The sequence below is a fragment of the Labrus bergylta genome, chromosome 6, assembly GCF_963930695.1.
Source record: "Labrus bergylta chromosome 6, fLabBer1.1, whole genome shotgun sequence".
In the NCBI taxonomy this organism is placed as follows: Eukaryota; Metazoa; Chordata; class Actinopteri; order Labriformes; family Labridae; genus Labrus; species Labrus bergylta.
The window spans coordinates 3540724-3556706 of record NC_089200.1 but is presented as its reverse complement, the minus strand read 5'-3'; the positions used below and the strand labels follow the sequence as shown (position 1 = coordinate 3556706).

Sequence of the window (15983 nt, the reverse complement as noted above, 5' to 3'; positions counted from 1 at the left end):
GGAGGCAAATTTAGGGGGTACAATTTTGTCCAAGCAAAAAAAAAAAAAAAAAGTTCTACAAAGGCGTTTTGCTTTCACACATGGTAATAAAGAGCAACAGAATCCTGGAGAAGAATGAAAAACAGGAGGGGCGTCCAAAAAATAAGGATAAAAACTAACTAACTTCAGTTCTAAACTGAAGAAGGATGGCGCTAGAAATTTAAGCCTCGTCGGATCATAAGCGTCCTAATTCTGCTAAAGCTGCTATTGTTTAGTGCTATCACACTAAACGATTTCATCATCACATTTAAAGAGACACACACACTAAAACGGAGTGTTCTGAGAGAGCTGGTTTATACAGGGTCACAAACATGACATGAATAACAATGTTCACATCCAGCACAAAGATTAAATAGAAAACAAACACTCATTTCTAACATAATATATTCCTTTTAATTATTAGAGTAAGTAATTTGGCAGAAATATTCGAGTTCAACGAACATAAATGGAAGAAATGAGCTCTTTAGACAGATTAACAACTTCACATACGCTTTACTGTCTGGGTTTACAACTAGCACATGCGCCATCTGCTGGTGAACTAAGAGTATTACAAGATGGCGTCCATAAACTGATTCATCATGTTGCAGAGTACGATGAATTTATAATCTGCCGCTCTCCTCTCCGAACACACGCACGCTGGCAAACTGATCATGTATGTATGAGTATTTTATTCAGCCATTATACATCTACAATCATTTTTAAACAATACAGACAGTTCAAACAGAGTCAACAGACTCTAGAATTACCACAGTGTGTGTGATGACGTCAGGAATGTGGTCAGAGCCGTTGACAGCTTGGTCGGAGGTAGGTTAATGATGATTCATGCTCCGTCGATAAACACATTTTAAAGTATTTTTTTCGTTGTTTGGATGAAATCAAACTGTGGTTTTCAGTTACTGATCATATTCGTTTCATCCCGTATCAGTTCTGAGGAGTTTTGAATAATATTCATAAAGTTATTCATTAGTCATGAAAGTTAACGGCTAATGTTCTGACTCTGGCTCTCCTAAATAACACGTTTTTTTTATTTATCAGGGGAGATGTTTGATCCCGGCTCACAACACAATTCATCGGTTTCTGTTAATTTGTCTGTAAATACAGAGCCAGAACACACGAGCTGTCTCCTGAGTCCTTTCCACAACCCAGAACACACGGGGTTACATCAGCAATGCACAAACAGACCGTTATATAACGTAACTTTCTACATAGGGTTGCAAACTGGTTATACTACTGCCTAACAAGTCTGTAATACGGCAGAATGAACATCCCTGCAGACATCATTTATTACAGATTGAGCTGTGTCATTACCGGTGATGTCATCATTGTCTCACATTTAGCAGCTTTACTTTTGTCTCCAAAAAGTTTGTAACCTTACAAACCGATCTATGTAGCCATTTATCCACGACCTATAGTTGTCATGGTAACAGTTGAATAAACAAACTAGACAACGGGCTGCAGACACTCAGGCTCCATCAAAATCTGGTAATATTACTGTACCTTTTGAGTCTGCGTGGTTCCTCATCTTCTCACAGCGTCTCTGCCGGCTTCCTCACCCTTTGTTTGTCAACAAATGCACATGGTGTCAGAGGGAGAGGCGTGACCGTTTTTATGACACTGCAGTTGCACTCAGTGACCTCCTGATGGTGAAAAAGCGCACCAAAACTGACAACATATTGAGGCTTTGAGTTTTAATTCTTAAGAAAGGAAAGGAAAGTCACATAACATCCTGCTGATAAGGAAAGTGACACGCCTCTATCACGGACAATTAAAGCTGCTGCTGCACATCACGTCATCCAGACTAGAGAGCTGAAGCTGGAGCGACTGTAACCAGAGAGCACCATCAAGAGGAAACGTCTGCTCGACTAAATCATCTTCAGAAAACGACTGAGAGGAAGAAACAGTAGAAAGATGAGGTGAGTATCTGACTTGCATACGAATGTTTACATGTTTCTAATTTATTAATTCCAAACCCTTTCCTTTTAGTCTTTTTCTTCCCTTTAGCTTCATTATTTTAGTGTTTCATAAATTTACTTTTCTCACTTTGAGGCTTTTGTGACTTTTTGTTTGTCTGGGGTAAAATAATAATAATACATCTTATTTGTAAGTTTCAATTTCAAGACACTGTACATTTGTTAAAAAGACAGAAGGATCAGAACAGTAAGGACAGACTAACAGACATTACAACATTACACACAAATCATAACTAAAACAACATGAAGGTGCAGCGACAGATATACAGAACACACATCACAATCATAAAAGCTTATTTGGAGAGGTGAGTTTTGATTAGTGATTTGAATGTAGAAGGGTCAGTGCAGTGTTGAATGTGTGTAGGGAGTGAGTTTCCAGAGGGAGGGGGCAGCTATGGAGAAGGTTCTGTCCCCCCGGGTTCGTTCCTTGGTTCTAAGTGGGGGAGACAGGAGGTTGGCTTTTAAAGAATGGAGGCTGCGTGCAGGAGTGTGAGGGTGAACTGTGAGATAGGAGGGGACCTGGTGGTTAAGGGCTTTATGTGTAAGGAGCAGGATTTTGAATTGGATACGGTACGGGACAGGGACCCAGTGGAGATATGTAGGACAGGGGTGAGGGGTTCACTGGATCGGGTGTGGGTGAGACGGGGTGCAGCACAGTTCTGGATGTTTTGGAGTTTATTAAGGACTTTGGATGATCATTTTTAGAAACAGAAGGGTATCAAGTGTATCACATTAAGCTAATATTAATAAAAACAAGTTAAAGATGGATTTTGATAAACTGTTGTCTGTCGGTGAGGTAGGATTTTAACCAGGAAAGAGCAGTGCCAGTGAAGTTGAGTGAGTGTTCTAAGCTGGACAGAAGAATACTGTGGCTGATGGTGTCAAAGGCTGCAGTGAGGCCGAGGATGTTGAGGATGTTGAGGAGGTCGTTGGTGACTTTGAGGAGAGCTGTTTCTGTGCTATGAAGCCAGACTGAAATGGTTCAAACAGGTTATTGGAGGTGGGATTTGATCTGGGTAGGAGACAACACGTTCCAGTATTTTTGACAGAAAGTAGAGGTTGGAGATGGGGTGGAAGTTTCACATGCTGTCGGTTTTGAGTCCAGGTTTCTTGAGGATGGTGGTGACGGCTGCCAGTTTGAGTGTTTTGGGTAAAGCATTGCATTTGTCAACTGTGAAGGAGAAGAGGTGTTGTCACTGGGTTTGAAGAGTTTGTTTATTGCAGAGAAGAGAGCCTTGGGGTTGGATGAGCCTGAGTGGATTAGATGTGAGTAATAGGTGGACCGGGCTGTGCTGAGAGCTTCCTTGTATTATCTGAGGTAGTCAGCTGGCGTTTGTGGGATTTCATTTTATGGAGTTTGAGAGTGTATCAGGGTGCAGAGTGTGTGAATGAGAGAGTTTTAGTTTTAAGTTTAGCCAGTTGATCTAGACAGAAGGAGAGTGTGTTGTTATGTTAAGTGATGAATTCAGAGGGATTATCAAATTGGGGGGGATTGTGTTGGTTATAGAGGCTGATAAAGCTGGGGGGTCGACTGAATTTACGTTTCTGAAGGAGATTTTTTGTTTTAGCTTTGGAGTGGGAAGAGGGATGTCAATGTCCATGTTCATAGCCAGATGGTTGGAGATGTTGAGGTTGAGACTTGACAGTTGATGGATTGTGTCCAGTTCAGAATGTGGCCCTGGCTGTGAGTAGGTAAGTTGATTTGCTGTGTGAAGTTGAGGCAGTGAAGTAGGTCCAGGAATTCTTTCGCAGTTTAACATTGTGTGTCATTGATGTGGAAGTCAAAATCCCCAAGGAGCAAAAGAGAAGTTGAAATTGAGCAGAGTTGGGTAAGAGAGTCATAAATAACTGAAAAAAGAAGGGTTTGGTTTGGGGGGGACGATAGATTACAGCAGTGACCAGGGGAGTAGGACCAGAGAGTTTGAAAACAATGTGTTCAAAGGAGTCAACTGCAGGGTTGGGAATGGTGCTAGTTTCAATGTTCTTCCTGTAAACAGCAGCAACACCACCACCCTGTCCATTGAGACGGGGTTTGTCGATGTATGTGTATCCTGTGTTTGTGGTTTAGTTTAGTGAGAAATATTCCATGGCTTTTTGCCAGGTTTCGGTGAGAAAAAGGGAGTCCATTATTGGTGTCGGTTATGAAGTCATGGAGAATGAGGCTTTTATTGTTGAGAGAGCGAGTATTCAAAGGCCAGATTGAGGTTATGATGTGGTCTTTTTGAGTGTGCAGGGTGAGGGACAATTTTAATTTGTGTTTCCTTTTAAGTAATCATCATTACGACTGATTTTTCTGGGGGGTTTATTGAAGAGGTGGAATGTGTAATGGAAAATGTATTGTGCTTGTGTGTTAAAATAAAACTGCGACAGCTGCTGAAATATTGCTGTTCATATCGGACCAAGCCCATATCCTGTTTACCAGAGGCCTCTGCGTAAACCTCTGCACAGGAAGTACATGTTAAGAACAAACAACCCCACTGGTTCAATAGAAGTTGGACGTTGTGTAAAATGATAAGATACAAATTGATTAATTGAAAATAACACATAGACAACTGTTGAAACTAAGACATTTCAATGTTTTTTGGGAAAGTATGATGTGCCCATTTTATATTTTATGCCAGTAACACATTTAAAAAAAGCTGTGACAGGGTCATGTTTACCACTCTGCAGTAGGCCTGTCCCCCCAACGGATTTACATCGTCGACTGATCGTCAAATGTTTTGTAGTTGTTTTTGCAACATAAGAGATTAACCACGTCATTAAACTGTTTGTCTTGTAGACTTGGAATAACAATTTATTCTATGATGACTTATTTAATTGTTTCTCTCACTTAGGCAAAACAATGGACACCCACCTCTCCCACTGGGAATTGTACAAAAGGGCAGAGGGGAGGGGGCAAAACGGATACATAATACTAACCAAAGACTCAATCAATCAATCAATCAATCAGTTTTTATTTGTATAGCGTCAACTCATAACAAGTGTTATCTCGAGATAAGTTCTGTCAGGCCGTCAACCAACAATCTCGAGGAGCCTAAGACAGCTCAAGAGCTCCCAGGAAAGTAGGTGGTTAGTGACTGAGCTTTACAGATAGCTACATGCAGTAATATGATGTACTGTATATGCACAGACAGAGAGAGAGAGAGAGAGAGAGAGAGAGAGAGAGAGAGAGAGAGAGACAAAGAGATAAGAGCTCAAGGTGCCAGTTCCCCCGGTAGTCTAAGCCTATAGCAGCATAACTAGGAGCTGGTCTACACCAGCACCAGCCCTAATTATAAGATTTATCAAAAAGGAAAGTTTTAAGTCTATTCTTAAAAATACAGAGTGTGTCTGCCTCCCGGACCCTGATAACTGAAGGCTTTACCTCCCATAGTACACTTAGAGACTGTAGGTACCACTAGCAGGCCTGCATTCTGGGACCGTAATGTTCTCGAGGGGCAGTACGGCACTAGTAGCTCCTTAAGATAAGATGGTGCCTGGCCATTTAGAGCTTTGTAAGTGAGAAGAAGGATCTTGAATTCTATTCTAGACTGTATAGGGAGCCAGTGCAGAGAAGCCAACACAGGAGTAATGTGGTCCCTTTTCCTAGTTCTAGTCAGTACACGAGCTGCAGCGTTCTGGACTAGCTGAAGAGTCTTTAGAGATCCACCATCGCACCCTGACAAAAGAGAATTATAATAATCCAATCTGGAGGTAACAAATGCATGAACTAGTTTTTCTGCATCATTTTGCGACAGGATATTCCTGATCTTGGATATATTACGAAGGTGAAAATAGGCTGTTCTTGAAATTTGCCTGATGTGAGAGCTAAAGGACATATCTTGATCAAATAGAACTCCTAGATTCCTAACAGTGGTGCTAGATGCCAGGCTGATGTCATTAAGGACAGTCACATCACTAGAAAAAGTCTCTCTGAGGTTTTTAGGGCCTAGCACAATAACTTCAGTCTTGTCTGAGTTAAGTAGCAAAACATTTCTGTTCATCCAGGTCCTAACATCCTTAAGGCACGTTTCTAGCTTACATAACTGACTGGTGCCATCGGGCTTCATTGATACATAAAGCTGAGTATCATCTGCATAACAATGAAACTGTATGGAGTGTTTCCTCATAATATTTCCCAGAGGAAGCATATATAATGTAAAGAGAATTGGTCCAAGCACTGAACCTTGTGGCACTCCATGGCTAACTTTGGTGTGCATAGAAGACTCATCATTAACATGTACAAACTGAGATTGGTCTGATAAGTAGAATTCAAACCAACTTAAAGCAGTCCCTGTAATTCCAAGTAAATGTTCAAGTCTGTATAATAGGATCTGATAGTCAATAGAGTAGGTTTTTTGAGTAGAGGTTTGATTACCGCTACTTTAAATGACTGTGGTACATAGCCTGCCAGTAAAGACACATTGATCATATTTAATATAGAGTTGCTAACTAAGGGAAAGACTTCCTTAAACAGCTTGGTTGGGATTGGGTCTAAAAGACAGGTTGATGGTTTCGACGCAGAAATAATTGAATTTAGCTCTGAAAGGTTGATTGGAAAAAAACAGTCTAGACTAATATCTGGTCCTGGAACTGTCTCTGCCGTATCAGACGTATCTGCACCAGGTAAGGGCAGGAGGTTAACAATTTTGTCTCTGATGTCTCGAATTTTGTTGTTGAAAAAGATCAGGAACTCATTACTGCTGAGGGCTAAAGGAATACAAGGCTCAATGGAGCCATGACTCTCTGTCAGCCTGGCTACAGTGCTGAAAAGGTATCTAGGATTGCTTTTGTTTTCCTCGATTAAAGAGGAGTAGTAGGCAGCTCGAGCGTGATGTAGAGCCTTCATATATTTTCTATGACTATCCTGCCAGAATAAACGAGATTCTACCGTTTTGGTCGAGCGCCATATTCTTTCAAAATTTCGCGACGATTGTTTTAGAGTACGGGTTTCTGAGTTGAACCATGGAGCTAGTCTCTGCCGTTTGATAACCTTCTGTTTTAGGGGAGCAATCGAATCAAGAGTAACTCTCAGCGAATCCACTGCACTATCAACAAACTGATCTAGCTGAGAGGGACTAAAGCTATCATAAGAGTTTCCAACTGGGTTGAAACACGGTACTGAATCAAAAGCAGCTGAAATAGCTTCCTTAAATCTAGCTACAGCTCTATCAGATAAACTTCTAGAGAGCACATTTTTATTAAGCAGAGCTAATTCTGGTAGGACAAAGTCGAAAGTAATAAGGAAATGGTCTGATAGAAGAGGATTTTCTAGGAAAACTGTAAGGTTTTGGATTTCAATGCCATAAGCTCAAACAAGATCTAGGGTGTGGTTAAAACGATGAGTAGGTTCGTTCACACCCTGGGTGAAACCAATAGAGTCTAATAATGACATGAAAGCTGTGTTAAGGCTATCATTTTCAACATCCACATGGATATTGAAGTCACCTACAACAATTATTCCATCACTGCTAAGGAGTAAATTTGATAAAAATTCTGCAAATTCAGATAGAAACTCAGAATATGGGCCAGGAGGGCGGTAAACTACAACAACTAGAACTGGCTGAAAAGTTCTTGAGACTGGATGTGAAAGACTAAGAACAAGGCTTTCAAAAGAAGAAAAATTCAGCTTTGGTTGAGGGTGAACTAGAAGACTAGAATTAAAAATAGCTGCTCCTCCACCACCTCGTCCGGTGTCTCGAGGTATATGAGTATTAAAATGACTGGGAGGAGTGGATTCATTTAAACTAACATATTCATCTCGACACAGCCAGGTTTCAGTCAAACAAAGTAAATCAATATGCTGATCTGATATAATTATGAAAACATAAACGGTGCACCAGTATATTTGACCCTGTTACTCAGACGGCCCAGTGTGTGCAGGTCAGACCACCACAGCAGTCACAATCTACCCACCTGTCAGACCACCGACAAACAAACAACGTCTTTTAACCGTTTAAAGGTTTACTGAACTCTCCTGATCATAATAATTCATCAAACTGAGTCCCAACGGTTTAAATCCAATAAAAGATTTAATCCAAACACATTAGATCCACATTATGTGTCAAGTGTACCAATCCAACCCTAAAGGTTGGAGCGAGACAAACCGCAGTCCGTTGACTGGTTAAAAGAACCGCCACTTTCCGTCTGACAGCAGTAATAAAGGACAAACAGAAAACATGCCAAGTTTAAATATCCCGTAGGTTTCGAGAGTTATTTCAATGCTGTTTTGGATTTTTGGCCCCCATGGGCGACCTTGGAGGTACAGACCACTGACCGGACCGCTAGGTGGAAATGAGGCTTTTGACTTGTGAGCCATTCTGTTGTCAGTGTGCAGAATGTGGTTTGACATTATGCTGCTGCAATAAACAAGGCCTTCCCAGAAAAGAGGTTTTCTATTTGGCAGCATATGTTGCTCCAAAACCTTTATGTATGGTTCAGCATTAACGGAGCCTTGACAGATGTGCAGTTTACCCATGCACCCCCATACCATCACAGGTGCTGTTTTTTTATCGGAGCGCTGATAACAAGCCAGATGGTCCCTCTCCTCTTTAGCCCCGGAGGATGCAGCGTCCATTTTTTCTAAAAAGATTTCAAATTGTGAATTGTCAGACCTCAGGACAGTGTTCCACTTTGACTAAGTCCATTTTAATTGACCTCAGGCCCAAGGAAAGCCAGCAATGTTTCTGGATCTGGTTTATATACAGCTTGCTCTTTGCATGGTGTCACAATTGGAAAACAAGGAGGTGTGGACCCAAGTGCAGAATTAACTAAACTATTTATTTTAACAAAAAGCCAAACAAAAACTTACTTCAACAAGTTCAACAAAAACACAGGGCTCAAAAACAGGGAGCCACCGGGACACTGACATAACATACGCACCGACAAACACATACAATGAACTGCCACAGAAGGGAAGAAACACAGAGACTAAATAGACATGGGGTAATCAGACAAAAGTGAGACTAACGACACAGGTGAAGACAATCAGGGCAAACACACTGGGAAACACACAGAGGCAGGAATACAAGAAACACTGAGGACAACTACAAACTAAATCATGAAACACTAAAGACACACAGAACTCAAGAATCTAACAAAACACACTAGAACACAGAGATACACGAGGATAATAAATGACAAAATAAAACAGAAAACACTGAAGACAAAACTAGGAAACACACAAGGGAAAAACCAGCAAAACTAGGGAACATTAACACACAAGGGAAACAAGCAACACTGGGATAAAACAGGGAAACTCAAATACAAAACCAAATCATGACACATGGTTAGGTTTGCCACCCGTCCCGTAAAATACGGAATCGTCCCGTATTTTACACTTTGATATTGCGTCCCGTTTTGAATCAATACGGGACGTGGTTTGTCCCGTATTTCCAAGATGCTTTGAACTCAGCATCATTCAGCCGGCTAGTTCCCGCCTCCTCGGAGTGTCCGTTGGTTTGTTTGGTTCTTTTTTGGCATGAGCAATGAGAGCTTGTCAGTGATTGGGTGAGAGAAAGTCATAGGAGTCAGAAGGAAACATGTCTGCAGGTGTCTCTGATTCCCGCACCGTGCACCATTGAAACGTAAACGGATGCAGAAATACAGACGTGAGTAGAAAGTAATGCCTGGCTTGACAGTGTCAGTGAAAATGAATATAATGTAAAGGAAACTATTGTAGGCCTACTTAATATATTTTCTCCCATGTTTATAAATAGGTTATTCCAGTATAGTTTGGATAGTGTGAATATTTTTCGGTACGTATTTATTTTAGCCAAATCTGTATTCACAGTTTGTCCTGGGCGAGATATCATCAATACAACATCGATATATCGACAGTAGACACTTAATTAATACAATAAGAAAATAGTTCAAAACCATATTAATAGTATCATTCATGATTTCATAAGAAAACAACAAAAACGAAAGACAGGAGGACAGAATAAATGAATGAAAATACTATTAAATTCGTACTGTTTATTTAATAAAAAATCTGTTATCTTACTGCTCCCCTCTATGTTACAGCAGTGTCAAAAGCACTTCAATAATACTCTGTTAATGAATTAATGTTAAGTTAATAACTTTATTTGAAGTTTAAGTTAAGTTGTAAATTAGATAGCTAATAGTAATCATCTGCTGAAGTCGTGTTAGGTGCATTTCATTGTGCATACATTACTGTATCTGCCTTTACACTGAAGTTTTGCATTTTTGTAAATTATTTCAGAAAAAAATGTGTTCATAAAGCACTTAAAACTTTAAGTATGACTCTTATTACTTCATTAAAACCTTGTTTTAAATCATGATTCACCACAACTGGTGCCCCACCCCACCGTTGGGCCAGTGAGGCCCCTACTGAGTTGCAACCCGCTGCGGGGTGTCCCTTGTTTTTCTGCTTGGAAGGTGGCAACCCTACACATGGTAGAGTTTCAGCTAACGTGTTCACAGACTATGTCTCCTGGAAGTGTTCCTGAGCCCATGCAGTGATGTCCACCAAATAATTTAGTCTGTTTTTTATTTATCTGAGAAGTTTACTTGATTGTCTGACTATATAATAGGGTAATAAAAGTGATTGACAGTTTAGAAGAGTAGAGGAGACACTGCGAGACGAGACATAACAAATAAGAACACAAGAGTCAAAACTAGCTGCTGATGTGTTTAAATGTTTGTTTTTGTATTCTCCATCAGTGCTGCTCAGAGTCAAACCACACTGGAGTCCCTGCAGTGCCACTTCACCTGGGACCTGGACCGCAGCAGGCCGAAACTTTTACTTCTCACGCAGAAGATGGAGGACTTCAGCACAGAGGAGGGAAATAGATGGCTGGGCCACATTTACAACCTGTGGGGGTTCATTCAGTATAAACTGGGGTTAAATGAAGAGGCTAACAGTTTGTTCCAGAAGGCTACGGAGGCACTCAACAAGCTGAGAGTAGCAGATGAGGGTCCTTGGTTAGTGGTGAACTACGGGAACCTGGCCTGGCTGCACCACCACCTGGGAGATCAAGCAGAGAGTCAGGCTTACCTGTCAAAGGTTGATGCCCTGATGGAAAAAGACCCATCTCCATCCCAGGACGACCTCCATCCAGAGATCTGCGCTGAAAAGGCCTGGACCCTGATGTTCTTCGGAGAGGATAAGAAGCTGGTTGTTGATTACTACGAGAAAGCTGCCAGGATGCAGCCGAAAATGGTGGATTGGAACACCAGCTATGTCATATGGTTAAAGAAGGTCAAAAACTTCAGTGACACAAGGCTGGACACTGACCTCTTGGAGAAAATGAGACAAGCCAAGGAACGGGATCCAGAGAACTTGTACCTCGCTGCGCTCTACCTTGAACAACTTGCTGATAAAGGAGAAAACATTCGAGATGAAGTCCGTGAGTTGGATGAAAAGGTGAGCACTCGGTGCTGCAGTAACAGTGGCATGTGGGCCTTACTAAACCTTTACATAAAATACATATCAGTTGATAAGGCCGTTGATTTGGCAGAGAAAGTTCTGAAAAAACATCCAGATGTGCGTTATCTGAAGAAATTTGTTGCGCTCTGCTACAGATGGAGGATCATTTATAAAAGCAGTAGTTCCCCAGAACAAAGCACGATGGACAAAGCAATCGCTCTCCACGAGGAGCTGATCTCTCTTTACCCTCACTCTTCACTCAAAAGGGAAATAGACCTCGCAACTATCTATGCAAAGTCACATCACAGCAAGGCCAAAGCTGAGCAGATATTTCAGAAACTGCTCAAAAATGAACCTGCAGAACCTGAAGACAAACAGATGCTTTACAACATATATGCAAATCATTTATACTTTCATCAAAATGACTCCCACAGGTCGATAAAGTATCACATGAAGACAGCAGCAATACCAGAAATATCCTTCAGCCGTGACAACAGCATCAGAATCCTGGAGAAGACTAAATACCGAGGCATAATGTGCAGAGAAATAGAGGAGTTTCTCAGAAATCTGCAAGAGCCAAGGCAGTAAAGATAGGGAGGCAAATTTAGGGGGGACAATTTTGTCCAAGCAAAAAATAATAATATAATAATAATAATTTCTACAAAGGCGTATTGCTTTCACACGTGGTAATAAAGAGCAACAGAATCCTGGAGAAGAATGAAAAACAGGAGGGGGCCAATTCTGCCAGGGCGTCCAAAAAATAAGGATAAAAACTAACTAAAAACTAATTTCTTGCCATACAAAACTATTTGAAATAAATTAAAGGAAGGTTTACTTTTATTATTTTCTCTTTTAAGCCTCACATTCAACAACAGGTTAAAAAAAACTCAAGTTAAAATTAGGATTTTATTTTAGAATTAAGTCTTGCTTTTCATTTAAGGCCAAAAAAACACTTGTTGCTGCCACTTTTATGTCAGTGCTAGACTATGGCGATGCTCTTTACGTGCACGCATCCTGGCAAAGCCTACATGCGTTGGATACTGTCTACCATGGGGCACTGAGGTTTATCACTAATCTAAAAGCCCTTACTCACCACTGCTCCTTGTATGCTTGGGTTGGTTGGACTGCCTTGTCTGCACGTAGACTAAATCACTGGCATATTTTTATTTATAAGGGTATTCTCGGTCTGCTTCCATCCTACCTACAGAGCTACATATAAAGTAATGGAAGTTACCATCTTCACCTTCTTACCATCCCTAAAGCCCGTACGGAATTAGGAAAAAGGGCGTTCAAGTATGCTGCTCCCTCTTCTTGGAATCGGTTGCAAGATACTTTAAATCTTCGGGAGCTGGTTTCCTTGAATGTTTTTAAAGGTCTACTTAATGATCTGGAGGCAGAAATATCTGACTGTAGATTTTTTAGCTAACTCGTATTGTCCTTTTTGATCGCTTTGTTGCTCATGACTTATGACAGACTCTGGTGAACTGGTTCTTTTTGTGATTCCTGTATTTATGTTCATTGTTGTTAAGTGTTTTATGTCTGAAACCCTGTAATTGTGCTGCTGCCTGTCTTGGCCAGGATGCTCTTGTAAAAGAGATTTTTAATCTCAATAAGACTTTTTCCTGGTTAAAAAAAAAATATATATATATATTTTCTTAATTATTTTTATTTTTGGGCTTTTATGCGTTTATTTAGAGATAGGACAGTAAATAGAGTTAGAAACAGGGGAGAGAGAGAAAGCGAGAGAGTTGGGAATGTCTTACTAATTCAGGACGGAGTTCCCTTCATGACATCACAAAGGGCAGTAGCCCCTCCCCCAGGTGGGTGACACTCCAACAGCTAGGTGTTTGTTCTGCCCTCTGAGTCTGCCTTCTCACCGTAAACAATAGGACATGGAGCGAGAAAGACCAAGTACACCCAAGCCCTTCCAGAGACAGAGCGTGGTCAGACACAGCTCATTTACATATTTAAAGGTACAGACACAGAAACAGTCTGTTCTGAGCAGGGCTGAAATAGAGGGGTTTATAGGCATGATCAAATACAGGATCAGAGTGGATTTAGAACAAGAAACTTCACACATGTTTTTGGAAGTTCTGAGAATTTTTTAAACTGGTTGAAGAGGAGGAGACTATGTGACCTTTAAATCTTACACCCTAGCTCCTGGTAGGTGTGACGTCCTCTGTAAAACACGGTCGTCATGGTGAATACTTAATGAAGAAATGTGTGAATTGTGATTATCATGTATTTTGCTTCTGTTGTGTTTTTTCAATGCTGTATTTTCAGATTTTAGAATTAATGGATTTTATATGAATGTGCTTCGCTTCAGAAATTTAAAGTCCTCATTGTTCATGTGAAAATGTATTTTCTGTGACCTGAAAATTATATATTAAGATGCTCCTGTTTGCTCAAGCTGTGTTTAAGCTTCATACCAATAAATGAACAGTGTGCACACCAAGAAATCGTCTTGAAGTTTTTTGTTTCAGTAGTTTCACCTTCTTCAGTTCTAAACTATCAGGAGGACGGAGCTAGAAATTTAAGCCTCGTCAGATCATAAGCGTCTGACAATTATTAGAGTAAGTTATTTGGCAGAAATATTTGAGTTCAATGAACATAAATGAAAGAAATTAGCTCTTTAGACAGATTAACAACTTCACATACACTTTACTGCCTGGGTTTACAACTAGCACAGGCGGCATCTGCTGGTAAACTAAGAGTATTACAAGATGGCGTCCATAAACTGATTCATCATCATGTTGCAGAGTACGGTGAATTTATAATCTGCCGCTCTCCTCTCCGAACACACGCACGCTGGCAAACTGATCCTGTATGTATGAGTATTTTATTCAGCCATTATACATATACAATCATTTTTAAACAATACAGACAGTTCAAACAGAGTCAACAGTCATGTGTTATGTAGCGACTGAAAAGGAAAAGGCAGAAGCAAAAAGCTTGAGATGCTTACGTCATCAACACGCAGGAGGAGCGTGAGCAATTAACAGGAAGGCCACCTACTGTCTGAGCCTTTTATACACTTATTGTGTCAGGAAGAATAAGAACATTTCACAGCAGCACATGTTCTGATCATGTGTGTCTTGGCACAGTGAAAGACTAACCATCAATCATGGCATGGATGAACCACTTGTTGCTCCAAACGAGCAACAGCAGAAGAGCAGTTCAAGTTATGTTGGTAGGAAATTTGTGTAATGTAGCACCAAACCCAAACTTTTATTTTGTATGCTCATGCTGAAATGCAAAAATAACGTGATTAAAGTTTCAAGTAACCATTAGAAAACCACTCAGTACTGGGTAGATATTGAGTACTTCTTCATCACATGTTATGGAGTAGTGAATTATTATTTAACGGATAATGAAAGCTGGATAAACCACACAAATCTACCTGTTAACTAATGGTTACCTAGAGCCTTTTTCACATATACACTCTGGATTATATCTAGTGGTTAATTTCCCATTCGTCTCCCAGTAAGTATGCAAAATGTGTGTACCTTATTGTAAAGTGTTACCCATGTATATTGTGATTTGTTGTATCTCTCCTGTTGATTTTCCATAACACACATTGTCTATATGCTGCATTCCTGTACTGACTCCATCCCACTCCGGGCTCCGGCTCATCATTGATGGTGAATTGAAGTTTTGGGCTGAATCCTGGAATAAAAGGAAAATCGATGTTGAAAAACAAAAACCTCATACTCTGTCAGTGTAACAGGTTGATATTGACAGCATAACTTTCCCCAAAACACTTGTTTTTCATTGTATATCTTCTTTTGAGTTATACATTATTCTCCTGCCTGTTTATTTTGGAGTCTGTGTGTGTGTGCCCCAACTGCTTGGGGCCCCAGACCAGTAGGGGCCCCTCAGGGCTCACAAATGTAAACCAAAGCAGTGCCCCAAAATGACAGTAGGACACCTCCCTAAGGGGGCCCCATCTGACAGCACTCACTGTTGTTGCCCTGCTAAGTGTCACATACATTATTGCTTTGAAAACCAAAATTTGTTTCTGAAAGTCAACAAAGTAAAATGAAGAGGAATAATCCCCAAGAGACTCTAGAATTACCACAGTGTGAGTGATGACGTCAGGAATGTGGTCAGAGCCGTTGACAGCTTGGTCGGAGGTAAGTTAATGATGATTCACACTCCGTCGATAAACACATTTTAAAGTATTTTTTTAGTTGTTTAGATGTAATCAAACTGTGGTTTTTAGTTACTGATCATATTCGATTCATCCCGTATCAGTTCTGTGGAGTTTTGAATAATATTCATAAAGTTATTCATTAGTCGTGAATGTTAACGGCTAATGTACTGAATGTTAAGCTAGCGTCTCGCGCAATAGGAAACCCCATAGTCACTCCAAGCTGCATCATTACCAGTGACGTCATCATTGTCTCACGTTTAGCAGCTTTACTTTTGTCTCCAAATTGTTTGTAACCTTACAAACCGATCTATGTAGCCATTTATCCACGACCTATAGTTGTCATGGTAACAGTTGAATAAACAAACTAGACAACGGGCTGCAGACACTCAGGCTCCATCAAAATCTGGTAATATTACTGTACCTTTTGAGTCTGCGTGGTTCCTCATTTTCT

At 40.5% G+C, this 15983-nt stretch overlaps 1 protein-coding gene across 1 annotated transcript; it reads left to right on the top strand.

The window, feature by feature from the left end:
• Positions 1–8928: 8928 nt before the first annotated feature.
• Positions 8929–13832, top strand: LOC110000746 (interferon-induced protein with tetratricopeptide repeats 1-like). Its single transcript, XM_065956308.1, has 2 exons — positions 8929–8933; positions 10674–13832. Exons 1-2 carry the CDS (start codon positions 8929–8931, stop codon positions 11965–11967), a joined length of 1299 nt encoding a protein of 432 aa, XP_065812380.1. The 3' UTR covers positions 11968–13832.
• The last annotated feature ends 2151 nt before the right edge of the window (positions 13833–15983 follow it).